This window comes from Salminus brasiliensis, chromosome 22 (genome assembly GCF_030463535.1).
Source record: "Salminus brasiliensis chromosome 22, fSalBra1.hap2, whole genome shotgun sequence".
Taxonomy (NCBI): Eukaryota; Metazoa; Chordata; class Actinopteri; order Characiformes; family Bryconidae; genus Salminus; species Salminus brasiliensis.
In genome coordinates this window covers 27875528-27891588 of record NC_132899.1, presented here as the reverse complement: position 1 = coordinate 27891588, position 16061 = coordinate 27875528, and the positions used below count along the sequence as shown (strand labels likewise).

The window sequence follows — 16061 nt, the reverse complement described above, 5'->3', positions numbered from 1 at the left end:
ATGGTATTCATTTTTGAAATAGGATTAACACTGTGTCTGCTAACCCACAGCAGCCCCCATTAATAACTTGGCATTAGAACGTGGACTCCCCCTCTGTGCCCAATCTTGGAGCCTTAGCATTATTTCCAAAGTGCTCCTTCAGCCAGATTCCATCAGCCAAATTCCATCAGCCCTCTTTGACTTCACAGGAAATCTGAGATGTCTTGTGGCTCATTTGGATCATGGCCATAAGCAGGCATGGCTGGCCCATTTACCCCTGCCTGCCCATTTATCAGGAAGACGCTGCTGGAGAGGTCTTTGATCACTGCGACCAAGTTGCCAAGCCTCTGTAAAAGCCCTTTGCCCAGCAATTGCTGATCCCACCATGGTCTCAGCAGGTGTGTACAATAACATCTCCAATGCTGAAGGACCCTCTTCCTCCACTGTTCTTATTAATAGTTCCAGAAAAGCTTAGACTGGTGACCAGACATTTCACAGCAAGGCCTTATATATATTTGGCAACTCCCTTTTTCTATGACCTTGCTGCCCATTCTCCTGAAAGTCAAGACTCTAGCTCAACGTGATTAGTTAGACCACCTCCTTTTCAGGCCTTCCTCTGTTCTTACGCCACCCAGATAATCTTTTTCCAAAAACCAGCGGAGTCTGGCACCGTGTCTCACTGGTGGCTCCAAGATGGCTAGTGTGCTGCATAGTTGACCATCAGAAAATGAGTGACCTTCCTTCACAACTTGGAAACAGTGTGGCATCCTAATCTCTGCTCACCTTCAACTGTGGGTGCAGCTGCTGGAACAGATGTGTTCCACTGGTGGCTGTTGTGATTCCTTATATTCCTGCCAATGGATTACTTTCCAGAAGAACACTTTGACCTTGTTCTGAAGTTACTGCAGTGTTTTATCTCAAGACACCAGTGCCAAAGAGAAAATGGAACCCTCCGCTTTATAATACATCACCTTAAGAGAGATGTTCAGGGCTCATCCCTATTGTCATCACCTGGAATAACATCTCCCCAGACCTACCAGGCGCTCTTTACTCCTTGCTGCTGTTTCCGAATTTGGAATATCTAAGGTTAGCTGAAGCCATTGACCTTTGTAACAACTTAAATAATTGGAACTAGTTTACAGTTTAAGTCCACTCTCAATTCTCACAAATCTGTTACTCACAGTCTAGGTTTAGGTAGGAACTGAATTGAGGGCTTGTCCAAGATTTGAATCCAGAGTTTCAACTCAGGACCTCTCGCACTTTAAGCAAGAATCATATCCATAGAGCAAACCCTAGACTGGTTTGTCACACACCATAGCCAGGGTAACCATTCCTCTGGATTGACCAAACCAGCACCTTGTTTTTTTAACATCACCTGACCAACTTAAATTCACCTCTCGAACGTGCTTCATACCCATGTTACAGAAGTGGCTACTCACAGCGTAAGGGAATTAGAGTGATGATGAGAGTGGGCTCTCTCCCCAGACCCTCTGCCGGACCAAACACCAGACACTCGATGTGACTGTTTATTGTTAATCAATGGAAGAAACATAGCTTCAGGGGTGAGCATATGCCTAAACAACAAACAAAACCAACCACAGAAAACATAACTAACCACATGCTATAGCAATGTAAAGGCATCAACCTCTCCAAGATGCGTTTGATAACCAAAACCCCTCCTAACATTGGTAATAATTGTGGCACACGAGCGAATTTGCCTATTTCGTCCCACACAGTGATTGAATTTTAGTCTGACTAACCGGAAACGCTTTCAACTATCGACTGTAAATGCACTGTAAATGGCATGGTGGTTGGTGTGGCGCAACAGATAACACCACCACCTGCCATTGAGTTACAACAACACCATGTGGGAGACCAGGGTTCGATTTCCGGTCTGGGTGACTATGCTGCGCTACACCAATAAGAGTCCTTGGGCAAGACTCCTAACACCGCATTGGCCCTACTCCGTAATACGAGTAACCTTGTAAGTCGCTCTGGATAAGATAATAAATGTAAATGTAAATGGCTAGCGCTCTACAACCCAGATACTAGTCACATGGTGTGACCAGGTGTAAACAGGGTGAAAGATGGACAAAACTCCCTGCCAAAACCATGGAGAAAAGGGTAGACAAAACAAAAAGGCACTCACTCCCAACTTAGTCCCTAGAATTGTATGACTTGTGTGAAGCTAGCAAGCTAACAGAGTTGAAATGTGTAGTGCCAGGTTGATCTCAGCAGGATGTTCAAAGACAACCCAGTTTGACGTACAGTACTTGACGTTTTTCTTCTCAGTGGAGTAGCAGGTGTGTCTTTGTTTGCTCTCGTTGTTAATCCCTGGAAGCTCTGCATCTGCTGGGCAGGAATAAGGAGTTTGCAGTCTTTCAGAATCAACTTGACACCACAGGGGTCAATATGGCATCCAATAAGCATTCTTAAGGTTATATTCTGGTCTCCCGCATCAGTCGTCCTTTGTCGTCTGCATGTCACTGTGTTTTAGCTTTACCGCCTGGCCTTCTGTTCTTCGCGGTTAGGACTGGGGGTATATAAAGACTTATAAAGGCCTATTTTATGAGCTATCATTCAAGTAATTTCAATATCGTATTGTCACATTGTACCCTGTACAATATTGTTTTTTGCTGTTGGCGCTGCGTCATTATGACTGGCAAGGCAAAACCAACAAACTCTCGCTAACGGTCCGTATTATGTGTGTTCAGTCAACCTCAAATGTCCTCAAAAACATTATTTTCATGGCCTCCTGTGTTCTATAATATTGAAATTGTCAAACCTGATATATTGCACATGACCCAAATGTCTGAAAATACTGATATTGTTTGGCCTTATTACCCAGCCCTACCTGCAGCGTTCCTCTATGACTGTTTACTGTCAGCACATTCTCTCTGTTCCACTCTCTCTCTCTCTCTGTCTCTTCCAGCTGTAGTGACAGATTGAGGTCACAGTTACTTCTGGGGGGCATTTAATTTCACTGACCCTTGGAGAGGTTGTGAGTAGTGTGTGAATATGTGTATGTGAGTGTGAAAGGGAAAGAAAAAGAGGGTGGTGGGTGTTGGTCTTCCCAGGCTAAGTTAGACAGCCTAAGGCAGGTGAGAACTCATATTAACCTCCGCGGAAATACACAGATAGCACACATTAAGCAAAGGCAGGGAGTAAGAATTGTGTGCAAGAATTGTGTGTGTTTGAATTTAGTACAGACAGGCCTAATATTTGATTAGGTCAATGTTTAGACACATGATTCCGGTAGTCAACCTTCACAATTTGAGCTAGGCAATGGTAAAACTAAGGGCTGTGATCATTTCTATTAGCGGCCATATTGGATTCTAGTAGTATGTTTCAGCTAGATTTAAGACAGTCTAGATTATACATTAAGTTAGTGTTCCTCATCCATAAATCAATTGACTTCCTAGCTTTTCATTTCAACTACCTAGCACTTGAACTGGAAACTGGCTCCTTAAAGTTTTTAAACCTTTTTACGAAGCCTTTTCTGGCAACAGATAAAATGACGGCTGCTTGTGAAACTCTTCTGTTGGCAAATTCTGCTCAGAACGAGCTGATCTGCATACAAATTGCCATAAACTTCACTTGGTCTGAAATTGATCCCTGGCTGCTTTAAAGCATTCCGCATTAACTGACAAACACACATATACAGACTTCACTCTGGCGTTTCTCGATAACTCTGCTGTCTTTTGGGAAATTTCCGCCATCACCCCGATAGGTGAATAGTCATTTACTTTCAAGTAAAGATTAAGCTCCTTAATCCTGCCGCCCTTCTAGGCTCATCACTCATTATTATTCCCCCCTCTTTCTCCCCTCCATTCCTCTTCATCTTAAGTGAGTGTGCGGCCAGATTCCCGTTTTCCACTGGGATGACAGGGTGATGCACAGTAAATTACCGGCCGGTCCTTAAGCGACTATCGAGTCATGCTGTTTCCCGGGGCAACGCTCGTCTGGCATAGCGCGCATGCTTTCACGTGGCCAGAGAGTTCCGGAGGCCGGTGACAGGACCCAATTTTGCCTCTGTGCTCCCAGTCCTCCAAACAGAAAGAGCGAGAGAGGGAGGAATAAAAAGAAAGAAAAAAAAGAGAGAGACTGCCGGAACAAAGAAGATCCTGACGCAGTCAGAATTCAGGACCCTCAGAAATAGGCCTCCTTTTCTTGCTCTGTTCGTCTTCTGCTCTGCTGTGTTCTCTACTATAACCTGTACATTGCTCTCCCGTAATGTGCCTCTGTTCACTTTCTGAGGGCTAGAGAGCCCTGCTGGTGACATCCATGCTTAATAAAAAAAATAATATGTGACTTACTAAGGCATGGGAATGAGTAACTTTTTGCCTCACTAAGTGGTGGCCATGATTTAATTATCTTGTTCTCACAACCTTATTATGTCGTCTTTTTGCCTCACTAAGTAAAGCCTCTGACTAAATTATCTTTTTTTTTTGTTGCCATGAAATATTTTTTTTTGGTTTCCACAGCTTATTTATCTCTTTACTTCACTAATTATCATGTTCCTATAACTTAATTATTTCATCTCTTTGCATTAGTGAGTTGTGATAATTACTTTTTTTTTATCTTGTTCCCACAGTAGCCATGACTTAATTATCTTGTTTTTTTGCCTGACTAACAGGTAGCCATGACTTAATTATCTTCTTTCTTTGCCTCACTAACAGGTAGCCATGACTTAATTATCTTCTTTCTTTGCCTCACTAACAGGTAGCCACGACTTAATTATCTTGTTTCTTTGCCTCACTAACAGGTAGCCATGACTTAATTATCTTCTTTCTTTGCCTCACTAACAGGTAGCCATGACTTAATTATCTTGTTTCTTACAGAGCCTCTAAGAACTACACTGGTAGCATATTCTTCCCTGTGAAAAACTAGTTCCAAATTGTAAAAAAGTATTACACACAGTTTTTTTTTCCATGGACCTTGTTAGCAAATGTTACATTGACACCTGGTGGAATAAGCAGAGGGGAAGTGTGTCACTTGGTTGCAGTGTGGTGCAGTGACCTTACGGTTTCCTTTTTTTTCTTTTCACTTCCTTTCTGTTTTTCTTTTTTCTACTATTAAAACTTCTTCCTTAAATGACACGTACAGTGCAAGCGACATGACACTAGCTATATAAGCCAGAAAGGTGGTTGTCATAACAACAACAGCTAGCATTAAGCCACAGTTTAAAATGCAAACTAGAAATACAATCAACAGAAGGAGATGTTAATTTGTAACTTGAAAGCCACACAGTCTTTTTGTCTCACTAAGGTGTGGCCATGACTTAACGATCTCATTTCTTTGCTTCCCTAAGTGGTGCCCATGACTTAACTTGTTTCTGTGTCTTACTTAGTCAATTATCTTGTTCCTACAGCTTAATTATCTCATCTCTTTGCCCCACTAAGTAGTTGTCCATGACTTGATTATTTTGTTCCCACAACTTTATCTTGTTTCTTCGCATCTAGAATTAATTGTTATTTCCTTATTGTGGCTATCACTTAATTATTTTATTAACATGGTTTTTTTTTCTTATTGCCATGCTTATTATGCATTTTTTATTTGATTATCTTATTCCTATCTTGTCCTATCCTATTTGGTTATCCTAATAACTACACTGGTAGCGTATTCTACCTTGTAAAAACAGTAATATGCAGATATTCAGATACAAAGTTTTTCTGTTCAGTTTCAGAGCATTTTCATGAACCATGCAAGCAAATGTTACATTGACTGCCTATTTCTTTTCAGATAGGGGAAGTGTGTCGGTTGGTTACAGTGTGGTACAGTGACCTCACACTACATCTCTCTCATAACTACATCACTGTCATATTTACCATCAGTTTCATAGGCCCCAAAATAGAACCCTGTGAGACTCCACAATATATGCTAAACCAAACAGTTACTAAATTATTCCCAATAGTTTTTGCATTATAGTAATAATAGTTGAACAATAAACCCAATTAGTATAGAGTTAGTATAGAGTATAGAGTCCAATGTATAATTTATAAAAACTTATAAAAACAAATAAATGAACTAAAATTAATTCATGGTGGAGGGATACTTTTTGTTACATAGTAACATAGACAACATCGTAAAAGAATAATCATTTTTATTTATTTATTTATTTTTAGGATTTGCCTCTATTTTACTGTCATCAACATGATACCTGTAGGTTTACTGCTGGGTTTGGGTAGTAAAAAGAATGGCTATATTTTATTCAGTTCAGCTTCTGGCTTAACCCTGGAAGAGCACACTTGGCTGTTTCTTTTTGGAAGGCTTTGATAGTTACTCAGTGATCTTCTTCCAAGAGATTGACCTTTACGTAGATGTTTACTGGACCAAACCTTGATCAGTTAAGGCCTTCTGAAAACACTAGCTGTTGTCCCTGTTAAAGGCTCCAAATACGACCAGTCCAGTCACTGATCTAGGTTTCTACTGAAGGTTCCCAGCTTAAACTGGAGCAGAATGGAACATTGCTCTAATGCTTTGAGCTACATTACGGTCCTCAAGCGCAGTAAAACACTGTGAGACTGGAACAATGAACTAATAATTTGACTTTTAATTCCAATTAAATTCTCCTTGGCCCAGAAGGACCTGGCGGCTGGCCATTGGTTAAGAGGACAACCTGATGTCTCTTTCTGAATAAATAATGTCTTTAATTCGTGTCACCCCAGCAGCACAAAGCAGTGCTGAATGAGTAATTACCACAACCTCATTCATTCCTGATTAGCCGGTGGCTTAAGGCTCTGTTAGCAGAACACAATGTGAATAGCATCATATAGTAGTTCCTTTATTAAACAGGGCTTAAGGACTTAAGAAGAGTCCTCAATCTCCCCACCAGAGGATAGAGATCCAGTCAACCTGTGTCCAATGCGATCTGTATTAAACCGCAGTTACACTGGACTATTACAGTTTGCGTTGCTTTGCAGAGTGAGCATGACTAGGTTAGCAAGCTGGCTAACTTGGCTAATTGGCAGTAGCAAAAGAGAGACAAAAGGTCTCATGCTCATGTGGGCCTCACATGGGTGGAACATGGGCTAGGTGGTTTTCAGGTGTGCATGGGCTCTAAGTGGGTTTGTACACGTTGCTGTGTTACTGGGACACAGTTGGCCTTCCCAAACAGGCTCCCCCCTGTTACAGCCCACGTCCCATCTAGCGCCAATGTGGAACCTGAAGACAAAACTTTCTGGTTCCCAGTTGGGCTGCCTGTACAGGCCTCACATGGACATTTGGTGGCTTTAATTGGTAAAGAACCTTTACATCTTGTACTCAGAAATGGTTCCTTATGGACCCCCTAAAATTGCTTTGGCCACCAATAAACAGTCAATAAACGGTTTAGCTCCAGCACTAAACTACAGAAGCAGAATTTGGACATCACACATCATGTCTTGGCTAATCGGGACATCTGGGGGCAGTGGAAATTTGTGCAAATCAGATTTTACGCCCCCCAAACATTGCCTTAATGAAGTCGCTGGAATGACTAGCGGTGCATATGCATTGACTCACAGCTTGGCCTCTGTACCACTATATGATTATCATATATGCCCAGTATTTCTGCGTATGACCGAATTCATTTCTTCATGACCTGGAATAATATTGTTTGTGCAAATGTGCCTCTCCCCCTCTGACTCTTGCGCTCTCTCCCTCCCTCGTGCCCTCTGTCCGTCTATCTCTCAGGGTGTCCGTCTGTGATGAGGACAAGCTGACGCATAACGAGTTCATTGGGGAGTCGAGGGTGGCCCTGCGTCGAGTGAAGCCCAACCAACCCAAGCACTTCAACGTCTGCCTGGAACACCCGCCCCCTGTGAGTGCGTTCTTGTGTGTTTTGGTCCGGAATATGGACATGTACGGTGCCCAGGAGGCTGACAAAGCAAATTATTCAGCTACTCCCCTGTTTATGAACTTAACGAAGGTGCAGACAGAGGAATCCACAAAGAGACTGAGGAAGGGGCAGCAAGCAGCTTCAAAGTGAATCGATTTCTCTGTATCAATCCCAATTAGGAATGGCGAGTCAGCAGCACAGCCTCTTGCAGGACTTCTTCCTAGAATGCTAAGAGGGGCTGTTGCTAATGATAAATTAAAGTCAGTGGGGATAGGTTAGCATTGTGCAAATGGGTCATGCTAGCTAGTCCCCACTACTTCTTTACATGTGAGTGAAGTACTCTTTGAAAGCCAGGTGTGTAAATGAATGAAGGCTAACGGGCAATAGTTAGCTTAGCACAAATCATGCTAACTAGTCGCCTCTTCTATTTATTTATTTGCAAAGCTAGCAATTTTCAGTGATGATCCCCCACTGCTAGGTTTCAAACAACTGCTAGTTTTGGAGAACTAGTTAGCATTGTGTAAACGAATTCTCTTGCTGTATTTATAGTGACCTCAACTTTTTGCTAATGATGCATGAAAGGAGCGCTAATGGGAACTATCCAGTGTTGTATAGATTAGTCATGCTACACTAATTTTCACCTATTTTTAGCAATATTAGCATTTGTGACACTGTTTTAAACTAACAGTATCTTTGTCTTTCAGCTGGCATCTCCCACTGCTATGAGCACAGCACTCAGAGGCATCTCTTGCTATCTTAGAGAGGTATATTTCTTTGTTTTCTGCCTGTTCCGCTGGCTCTAAATTATGCTACCAATTCACCAATTATTTTTTTCATTAATGCTCAACTTTGTCATGCCCATGCTCTCTCTACCACTGAATATTTAACTAAAGGGAGAGAAAGCCAGTTTGGTCTTTTTGAGGATGGCAGTTGTGCCCCCCTTTCATGTCACTCCCTCATTACCGGACCATTTGACACAGCCAAGAGAACCAGTTCAGCAGATCACTTCCTGAGACCTGCTAATTAACCAAATGAGGCCAGGACGAAAGCGCTTGACAACTGGAACCGGAAAAGAGAATAAAAAGAAGAGAGAGGGAAGGAGGTTTGTCTTAAATGAGTGCAGATTTCTTGGAGTGGCAAGAAGGTTTAACAGTGCAGTGATCAGGAGGGCAGTAGAGTTCATTTGAGGACCTTCTTCCACTAAGTGATTACCTTTGTTTTTTTTTCTTGGTGGAGAATTCTCTGGGAGATTAAAGAGGGTAAGGATGAGCAGCCAAAAAAAATTGTTCTTCGTTTAGAGAGAACTGGTCGAACAATCCACTGGTCCTGGTGGATTTAAAAAATCCCTATTGAAGTCAACAATTCTGGCAACAGTGAGCAGGATGTTGTTGCAGGGTGTTGGGTGATGTCACACGTGTAACTGGCGTCTCACGTACCGCTTAAAATAACGTGCCGCTGGAAAGCTATAAATACATGCGGCTGTATGTACAAATCTGCCTATGGTCACGAGTGACTCACTCTCTGTTGGTCTCTTTTCCTCTGGATTTTGTCTCTCGCTTTTTACTCATCTTCCCACTCACATACCCCCTCAGTCTTCTACCCTCCCCTCCATCTGCTATCCAGCCGTCTTCCCTTACTGTGGCCTGGTGGCAGCTTGTCATTAGTAGGCTACGTAACCGGTTCATTATGGAATGACGTGGAAGCACTTTTAGCTGCTTGTTGAGCTCTGTTGTAGATTAGGTGAGGGGGAAAAGGCACACAACAGACACCACCATTCTTGAGACAGAGCCAATCTAACGTGTGTGATGGTTGTTGGGAGACTCGAGAATGTTCTTCCATCGTTCACATTGATTTTATATTTGTTGGTTGCTGTAGTTCACTTTAGTTCAAGGCTAGATATAACGATTCTGGAAGAGGGGTAAAGGCCTACCTGCCTTTTTCCACAAGTGTTTTTGTGACACATATCTTTTTATATTCCACAATGAATCTCTTTATATTTTTCATCATTTTTACACTCCTTTGGGTGCAATACTGGATCAACTGAGAACATTGACACGCATGCTTTGATTGCAGCATTCACCGTCATACACAAAAATCTCAAGGGTTTCCGAGTGGCTCAGCAGACTAACTAAACTGGTAGTGATGTTAGACGAGCCTTGTAGCCGGGATGTGCAAACGCAGCTATAGCAAAGTTGGACGAGTCCCGTAGCAAAGTTGATGCTAAGCTTTATGATGCTACAGTGCACTGAAGTGTACTTGTCGGCCGACTTATGATCAGTGCACTTGAAGAGGCTAAAATGGACTTACAGATACAGTCTCTTGTACTTATTAGAGACAGACTCCACCATTTTCTGTACTGGAAATATAAAGACCCAGGATCTTGCAGCACAAAGATAAGCAGATCCCTACTCCATTTTTGCCATTATGCCCTCCCGCTGAACTGTTCTGTGGCCCCTAAGTACGGTCAGCTAACCAAGCTGAGAAAACCTGCCTCCGTCCGGTTTGTATGCATCCATCGGAATGGTGCTGATTTGCTTTTGGGCCAAGTTCTACTTTCTTTCGCAGGTGCACACTATGTGTCAAATGTAATAGAATGACGAAGCTCAAATATGAACAGTGTTCCTCGAAGCGCTGTTCCCAGCCTGAATTCCAAATGGCAGAGGGCAACACTGAATAGCTTTTCTGTTTTGAGAATGGCTTTATTCTGCCTAACTTGTTCATACCATAGTTTGAACAAGTCCTCTGTGTTGTCCCCTATGTTACCTTCCGTCAGCGAGCTGAACTCTAACTGGGCCTGACATCATTGGTTTATGTATGAGACACCCAAGGGACTTGTTGGACAGAAAGAAATTGCTTTGGCACCTTCTGTAAAAGTACTTAAGTGAATTAATTTTAGTGACTCCACACAGCGAGGGACAGAGAGGCTAATGCAGGTAGAATGTACCAGAACACACACACAAAAAAAGAAGACAGCTGTCCCGGGAACGGTTGGTGGATGCTTAAAGTCTCCAGCACTCCTCAGCAAATAGAAAACCACTATTGATGATGCTGGCTTTGTGCCACGTATCTCCTGGGCACATCCACCGTAGACAGATTCCCCCACATCTTCCGTGAATTCCATTCAGAATACCAAGCAGACGCAACAGCAGCAAGGCGCAGCTACATACGGTCGAGCTTTATTGTTATTCATGTATTCCAGCACCTAACTATTCAGATTTTATGAGCTCAATTCCAGAAATTCAAATCATCTCTCCCAAGGTAACAACCTGTGGTGCACTGCGGTGCAGGACTCGTTATGTCAAATTTAAAACAGATGGGAATTCATCAGAGTGACACATCAGCACAGAACTACAGAGAGTCTTGCTGCCTAAGAAGCATTTCCCACTGTGGGGAAAATGAATCATTAGCATCTATACAGCTGAAACAAAGAGACGTTCAAAGAGAGTCGTTCATAGTCGTCACACTGACAAATTCCTGGAATTTTCCAGAGGTCTGAAAGTACAAAGGTGTCGGCTCTGACCTGAACATCATTAGTTTCGAATTAGACTTGAACCTGAGCCTTATGACTTGATAGGACTTGAGGCAAAGTGTAAACAATATGAAGAGGCATCTGTCTGGTGCATGGCTGTTTACTGTACACTGTAGGCTTCATACTGTACACAGTATACAAGGGTGTATTACATTTTACACCAATGACTGTAGAAAACATGAACAGCGCAACATCGGCTAGCAACTCAGCTGGCTGATTGCAGTATGATGTGTAGCTCCAACCATCCCCATGTTTTTTTGTTCTGTTTAGATTTTTTGCTTTACATTTACCCAGTTTTCCTCCCCAGTTTTAGACTTAGCTTTTAGCCAACCCATTTGTTAGTTCTTTGCCGACTCTGGGAGAGTGAGGACTGACATGGCTCTTCCAGGACATACACAACCAGCCACCACCTCTTTCAAGCTGCCGCCAATGCAACATAACTGGGTCAATCAACGCACTCGGGCGAAAGCACCATGTACTCAGCTCTGATACAACGGCTAGCAGATGCCTGTGCCAGGAAACAAGAAAGAGAGCGAGAGAAAGCGAGCCATCCACTTGACCAGTTGTGATCTCTCAGGCCCCAACTGCTGATGGCAGGCAGATCTCTGTATGGTACAATGGCAGAACAGCTCGTTTTCAATCTTTCTTTTTAAGTTTTCTCTCAGAAATCAGTATCTTTAGAAAACAGGGTTACATTTAGGAATGAAATGATTGACAGTTTTTGCTGAAATAGACCTGCATGATGCCCTTTTTGTTCATCACAGTTGTAGTGGAACTTACATTAGCTGCACTTTTCCTGTTGGAACATTTCACTTACCGGAAAAATTGGGAATCCAGGGGGGAAATGGGCTCTGCTTATGTGCTGTAAGCTCATAAGACAGGCGCTCTGAGACATGCTAGGTCTAGAAGAAGGGGGTGGGTCTACCAAATGAGTAGGCGGGTCTGGCGCCACCTCTACTGTGTCTACCGCCCGGACTCTGGATGCAAATTTGACAACATGGCGAACAGTTTTGGCTTCAGCAGAAAATAATATAATTGTTTTTTTTACACAATCACTTACTTTTCAGGTACAGTGGCATTCAAACGTTTAGACACCCCAGTCAAGGTTTCTGTTACTGTTAATAGTGAAATGAACAGAAGATGAACTGCTATCCAAAAGGCGTAACGTTCTAGATGAAAAAGAATGTTTGGGCAAACCAAGAGATTTAAGCTCTCAGGTAACCAAAAGTCTTACCAAAGTCTTAGACTTTAAGTAATCTTTGATGCTCACAAAGCAAGAGACGGCTATAGGTAGCCATTTCCTCAGTTTGTAATGAAATTACGAAATAGCCTTTAACAGTATTGTGGAGGCCAAGTTGAGGTGTAGAAGGATGTGATTTGAAAACACATCCTGTGTTAGCGTGATGAATGGATTCCGGTAAATTCTGGAAACAAACATCACACCATCTGTAAAAGAGCAGAAGATGAAGAGGATGAGCTTCTACAGCAGGATAATGATCCAAAACAGACTGCAAAACTAGAAGACCTGTGCTGGAAGAATATGAGAAAATGAACTGCTATCGATGCAACCAACCGTGCACCAGGCAACTAACATGTTCAGAGGAAAGAGCTGGGTCCCCAGACCTAATGCATTGGCTAGCAGACACATATGCCAGCAAGCATTGACACTGACACATTGAAGTGATGAGGGGAGATACTGACGTGATGTGGGGAAAGAGAGAGCTATCTACCCACCCAGAGAGAGCGAGACTAATTGTGCTCTCTTGGGCTTTGGCTGCTGATGGCAGGCAGCATGACCTGGAATTTGAACTACTGATTTCACAGGTCATAGTGAAAAAGTGTTATAACAGGTGTTCCCATGCATGACTTGATGATTGTCATGGTGATTTGTGACTATTTACATTTCTACACCCTATTTAAATATCAATAATAGCACTCAGTGATATGTATATGAGAATTTCAAATTGCATACAGTATGGCCACGTTATCACCATGAACAGCTACATTATGACACTGTAAATTATGTTGGGTTTGTGCAGCTACTGCCGCATCTGAGGTTTGATTGTGTGTTATGGCAGTGGGAGTCGGAGCAGCAGCGGAGTTTGGAAGAGCGGGGCCGTTTGCTCCTATGTCTACAGTTCCTTCCCCCAGCCCAGAACCATGAGGGTGGAGAGGTCCCAGCGGAAGCCAAGGAGAGATCCAAGGGCGGCCTGTGCGTGGGCGTTCGGCGCTGCGCTCACCTGGCCGCCATGGACGTCAACGGCTTCTCTGACCCCTATGTCAAAACGTGAGTGCAGTAAGCAATGCAGTTGACCTTGTTTTCAGATCGAAGGCACCTTATAGTAACTCACTCACTGCCATTTTACAAGGGGGAGTTATTAGCCAAAAGTTAGGACAAAAGTTTTGGGATGTCTAAGCATTACACCTGCAAGAGCTTTTATGTTCTACAGGACATCCTATTTTAAATCCATAGGCATTAATATGGAGTTGGTCCCTCTTAGCTTTAACAGCTTGGAACTTTGCAGTTATTGACTCAGCAACGTTTATGCACTATGCTCAGTGCAACTCTGCTCTGTAAATTTACGTGGTCTGACACTTGGTGGCCGAGTTGCTGTGGTTCCCAAACGCTTCCACTTTTCAATAATACCACTCACGGTTCATGGTGGAATATCCAGGAGGAAAGAAATTTTACCAGCTGACCTGTTGTCTGCCCAAAGCTTGCTGCAAATTTCCAAAATACTTCCAAAAAAATCAGCACTATCCCAGATAACATGTCCATATGGGGCCTGTATGGGTAGCCCAATTGGGAACCAGAATGTTTTGTCCATGGGTTCAGTGTTGGCCCCACATACAGGCAGGATGGGATAAACATGGACTCCATCTGGGTTGTACACTGCTTATGGGGCCAAGATGGAATCCATGTGGGAATAGGGTTTACTGTAACAATGGGGCCCATTTGGGAAGCCCAGCAGTATCAACACAATCCCACTCAGAGCCCATGCCCACCTGGTCCCAATACCTTCCAGCTGAGGCTCACATGAGCATGTTAGCAGGGATGCAAATTCCTTTCCATGCTCAGCAGTGTTCACTTGATCAGAATCACCACTGGGAGATGTGCAGATGACCACAGACAAAAAGCTCAGTGATTGAAATGGACGAGTTGAGCCTCACAGTTAAATTCCTGGGTGTTCTTGTTGACTTTCCAACCACTACAGAGCCTGGTTTTCACACTTGGAGGGCCTGGAGGGCCATGGTTTAGCAGATTCCTTTTTACAGCTCGCTTGATTCCAACAGGCTGATTTTTGATTCCTCATGCTTTGGTTCCTCTCAGTGGTTCTTCCGTATTCTTTTTTAATGGTGCTTCTCCTTCTGAACTTTGGTGTTTTTTCATGATTTTAGGGACTTTTTCCTAATATTGTACCCCTTATCGATGCTTATTAGAAACCCGGAAAGCAGCTTTAGGATGAATAATGAGTTATGTGAACAAAAAACAGAACTAAAGGACCTGTCCATTCATTCCTGGCCAGGGTTGTGGTTGGTCAGAAGCCCACCTGTAATCATTGGGTATGAGGCAGAATTACCCCCGGACAGGGCGCCAGTCCATTACAGGATTTAAGGGATTGTAATTTGACCTATTCATTAAAAAAGTAGTCAATCCTAACTGGCCCTGTTGTATTGTTTTTGTCATGTTTGATGTCAGATGTGTGTATGTGTGTGTGTGAGAGAGAGTGAGTGAGTGTGAGGGGAGAGTGATAAGTCTTGACAGATAAGAGGGAAAAGTGGGTCTCCTGCTATATTTACTTTAATGCCACCGATGTCCTAAAGCTCAGCATCACAGCCATCATTTCATTCACTCCCTTTTCTTTCCTGTTTGACTTTCCTCTTTTTCATCAGCCCCCCCCCCCCCCTTTCCTTTATCGCATCTTGCTTTTCTTTCGCTCCTTTTTCTTTTTTTCGTCATCACTTGTGTGTGTGTATGTGACTTTTCCTCGTCTTCCTCACTTCTCGTTGATTTCCTCAGCCTTTTTCTTTTGGCTTCATTTTGCTTCTCTCTTTTTTCCTTACTCTGTTTGCATATGTTCTTTTTTGCCTACACACACATGCGCACACATACACACACACATACATATATACACACAAAACCCGTTATTTCCCTGTGGGCATATAACAAATATGGCAGCCACTCTTTTTCGGTCGCACACACACTCAGCTTTCATACACACACACATGCGAGCACACATACACACACATATGAGACACTCTCTGCTTTGCTGTGTGTGTGGTATGTGAGGTATGCGTAGGCATGCACTGCATTAAAAGACAAAAAAGAAAAAAGAAGAAATGGGGGGCCATTTAAATAAGAGGCTTTGAATGTGCATTATTAACTGAATCTCTCTCTCTCACTCTCATTCTCTCGCTCGCAGATACCTCAAACCAGACGTGAAGAAGAAATCGAAACACAAGACGGCTGTTATTAAAAAAACACTGAACCCGGAGTTTAATGAGGTATGTGTGTGTACATGTGTGCTTGTATTTCCCTCTTTGGGGGTCCAAAACCTCCTTATCCTGAACATTTAGTGGTTGTGGGGACATTTGGTTGCTCTGTATAAACACTATAGCTGGGTGATAAGATATAAATATTATATCACAATATTTCAAGACTTTTTCATTAAACGTCATATTCTTTACGTCTATTCAAATACTCTCCCTTACTAGTAATTTTCATACAGAAAGTGC

At 42.8% G+C, this 16061-nt stretch overlaps 1 protein-coding gene across 2 annotated transcripts in view; it reads left to right on the top strand.

Moving 5' to 3' along the window:
• The window catches only part of LOC140544525 (double C2-like domain-containing protein alpha), a 49427-nt gene that overhangs the window by 25807 nt on the left and 7559 nt on the right, over positions 1–16061 (top strand). For both annotated transcript variants that reach the window (XM_072668125.1, XM_072668126.1), the window contains exons 6-9: positions 7651–7777; positions 8500–8559; positions 13403–13611; positions 15749–15830. In XM_072668125.1, coding sequence (XP_072524226.1) covers positions 7651–7777; positions 8500–8559; positions 13403–13611; positions 15749–15830 — 478 coding nt within the window. The remainder of the gene's footprint in view (positions 1–7650; positions 7778–8499; positions 8560–13402; positions 13612–15748; positions 15831–16061) is intronic.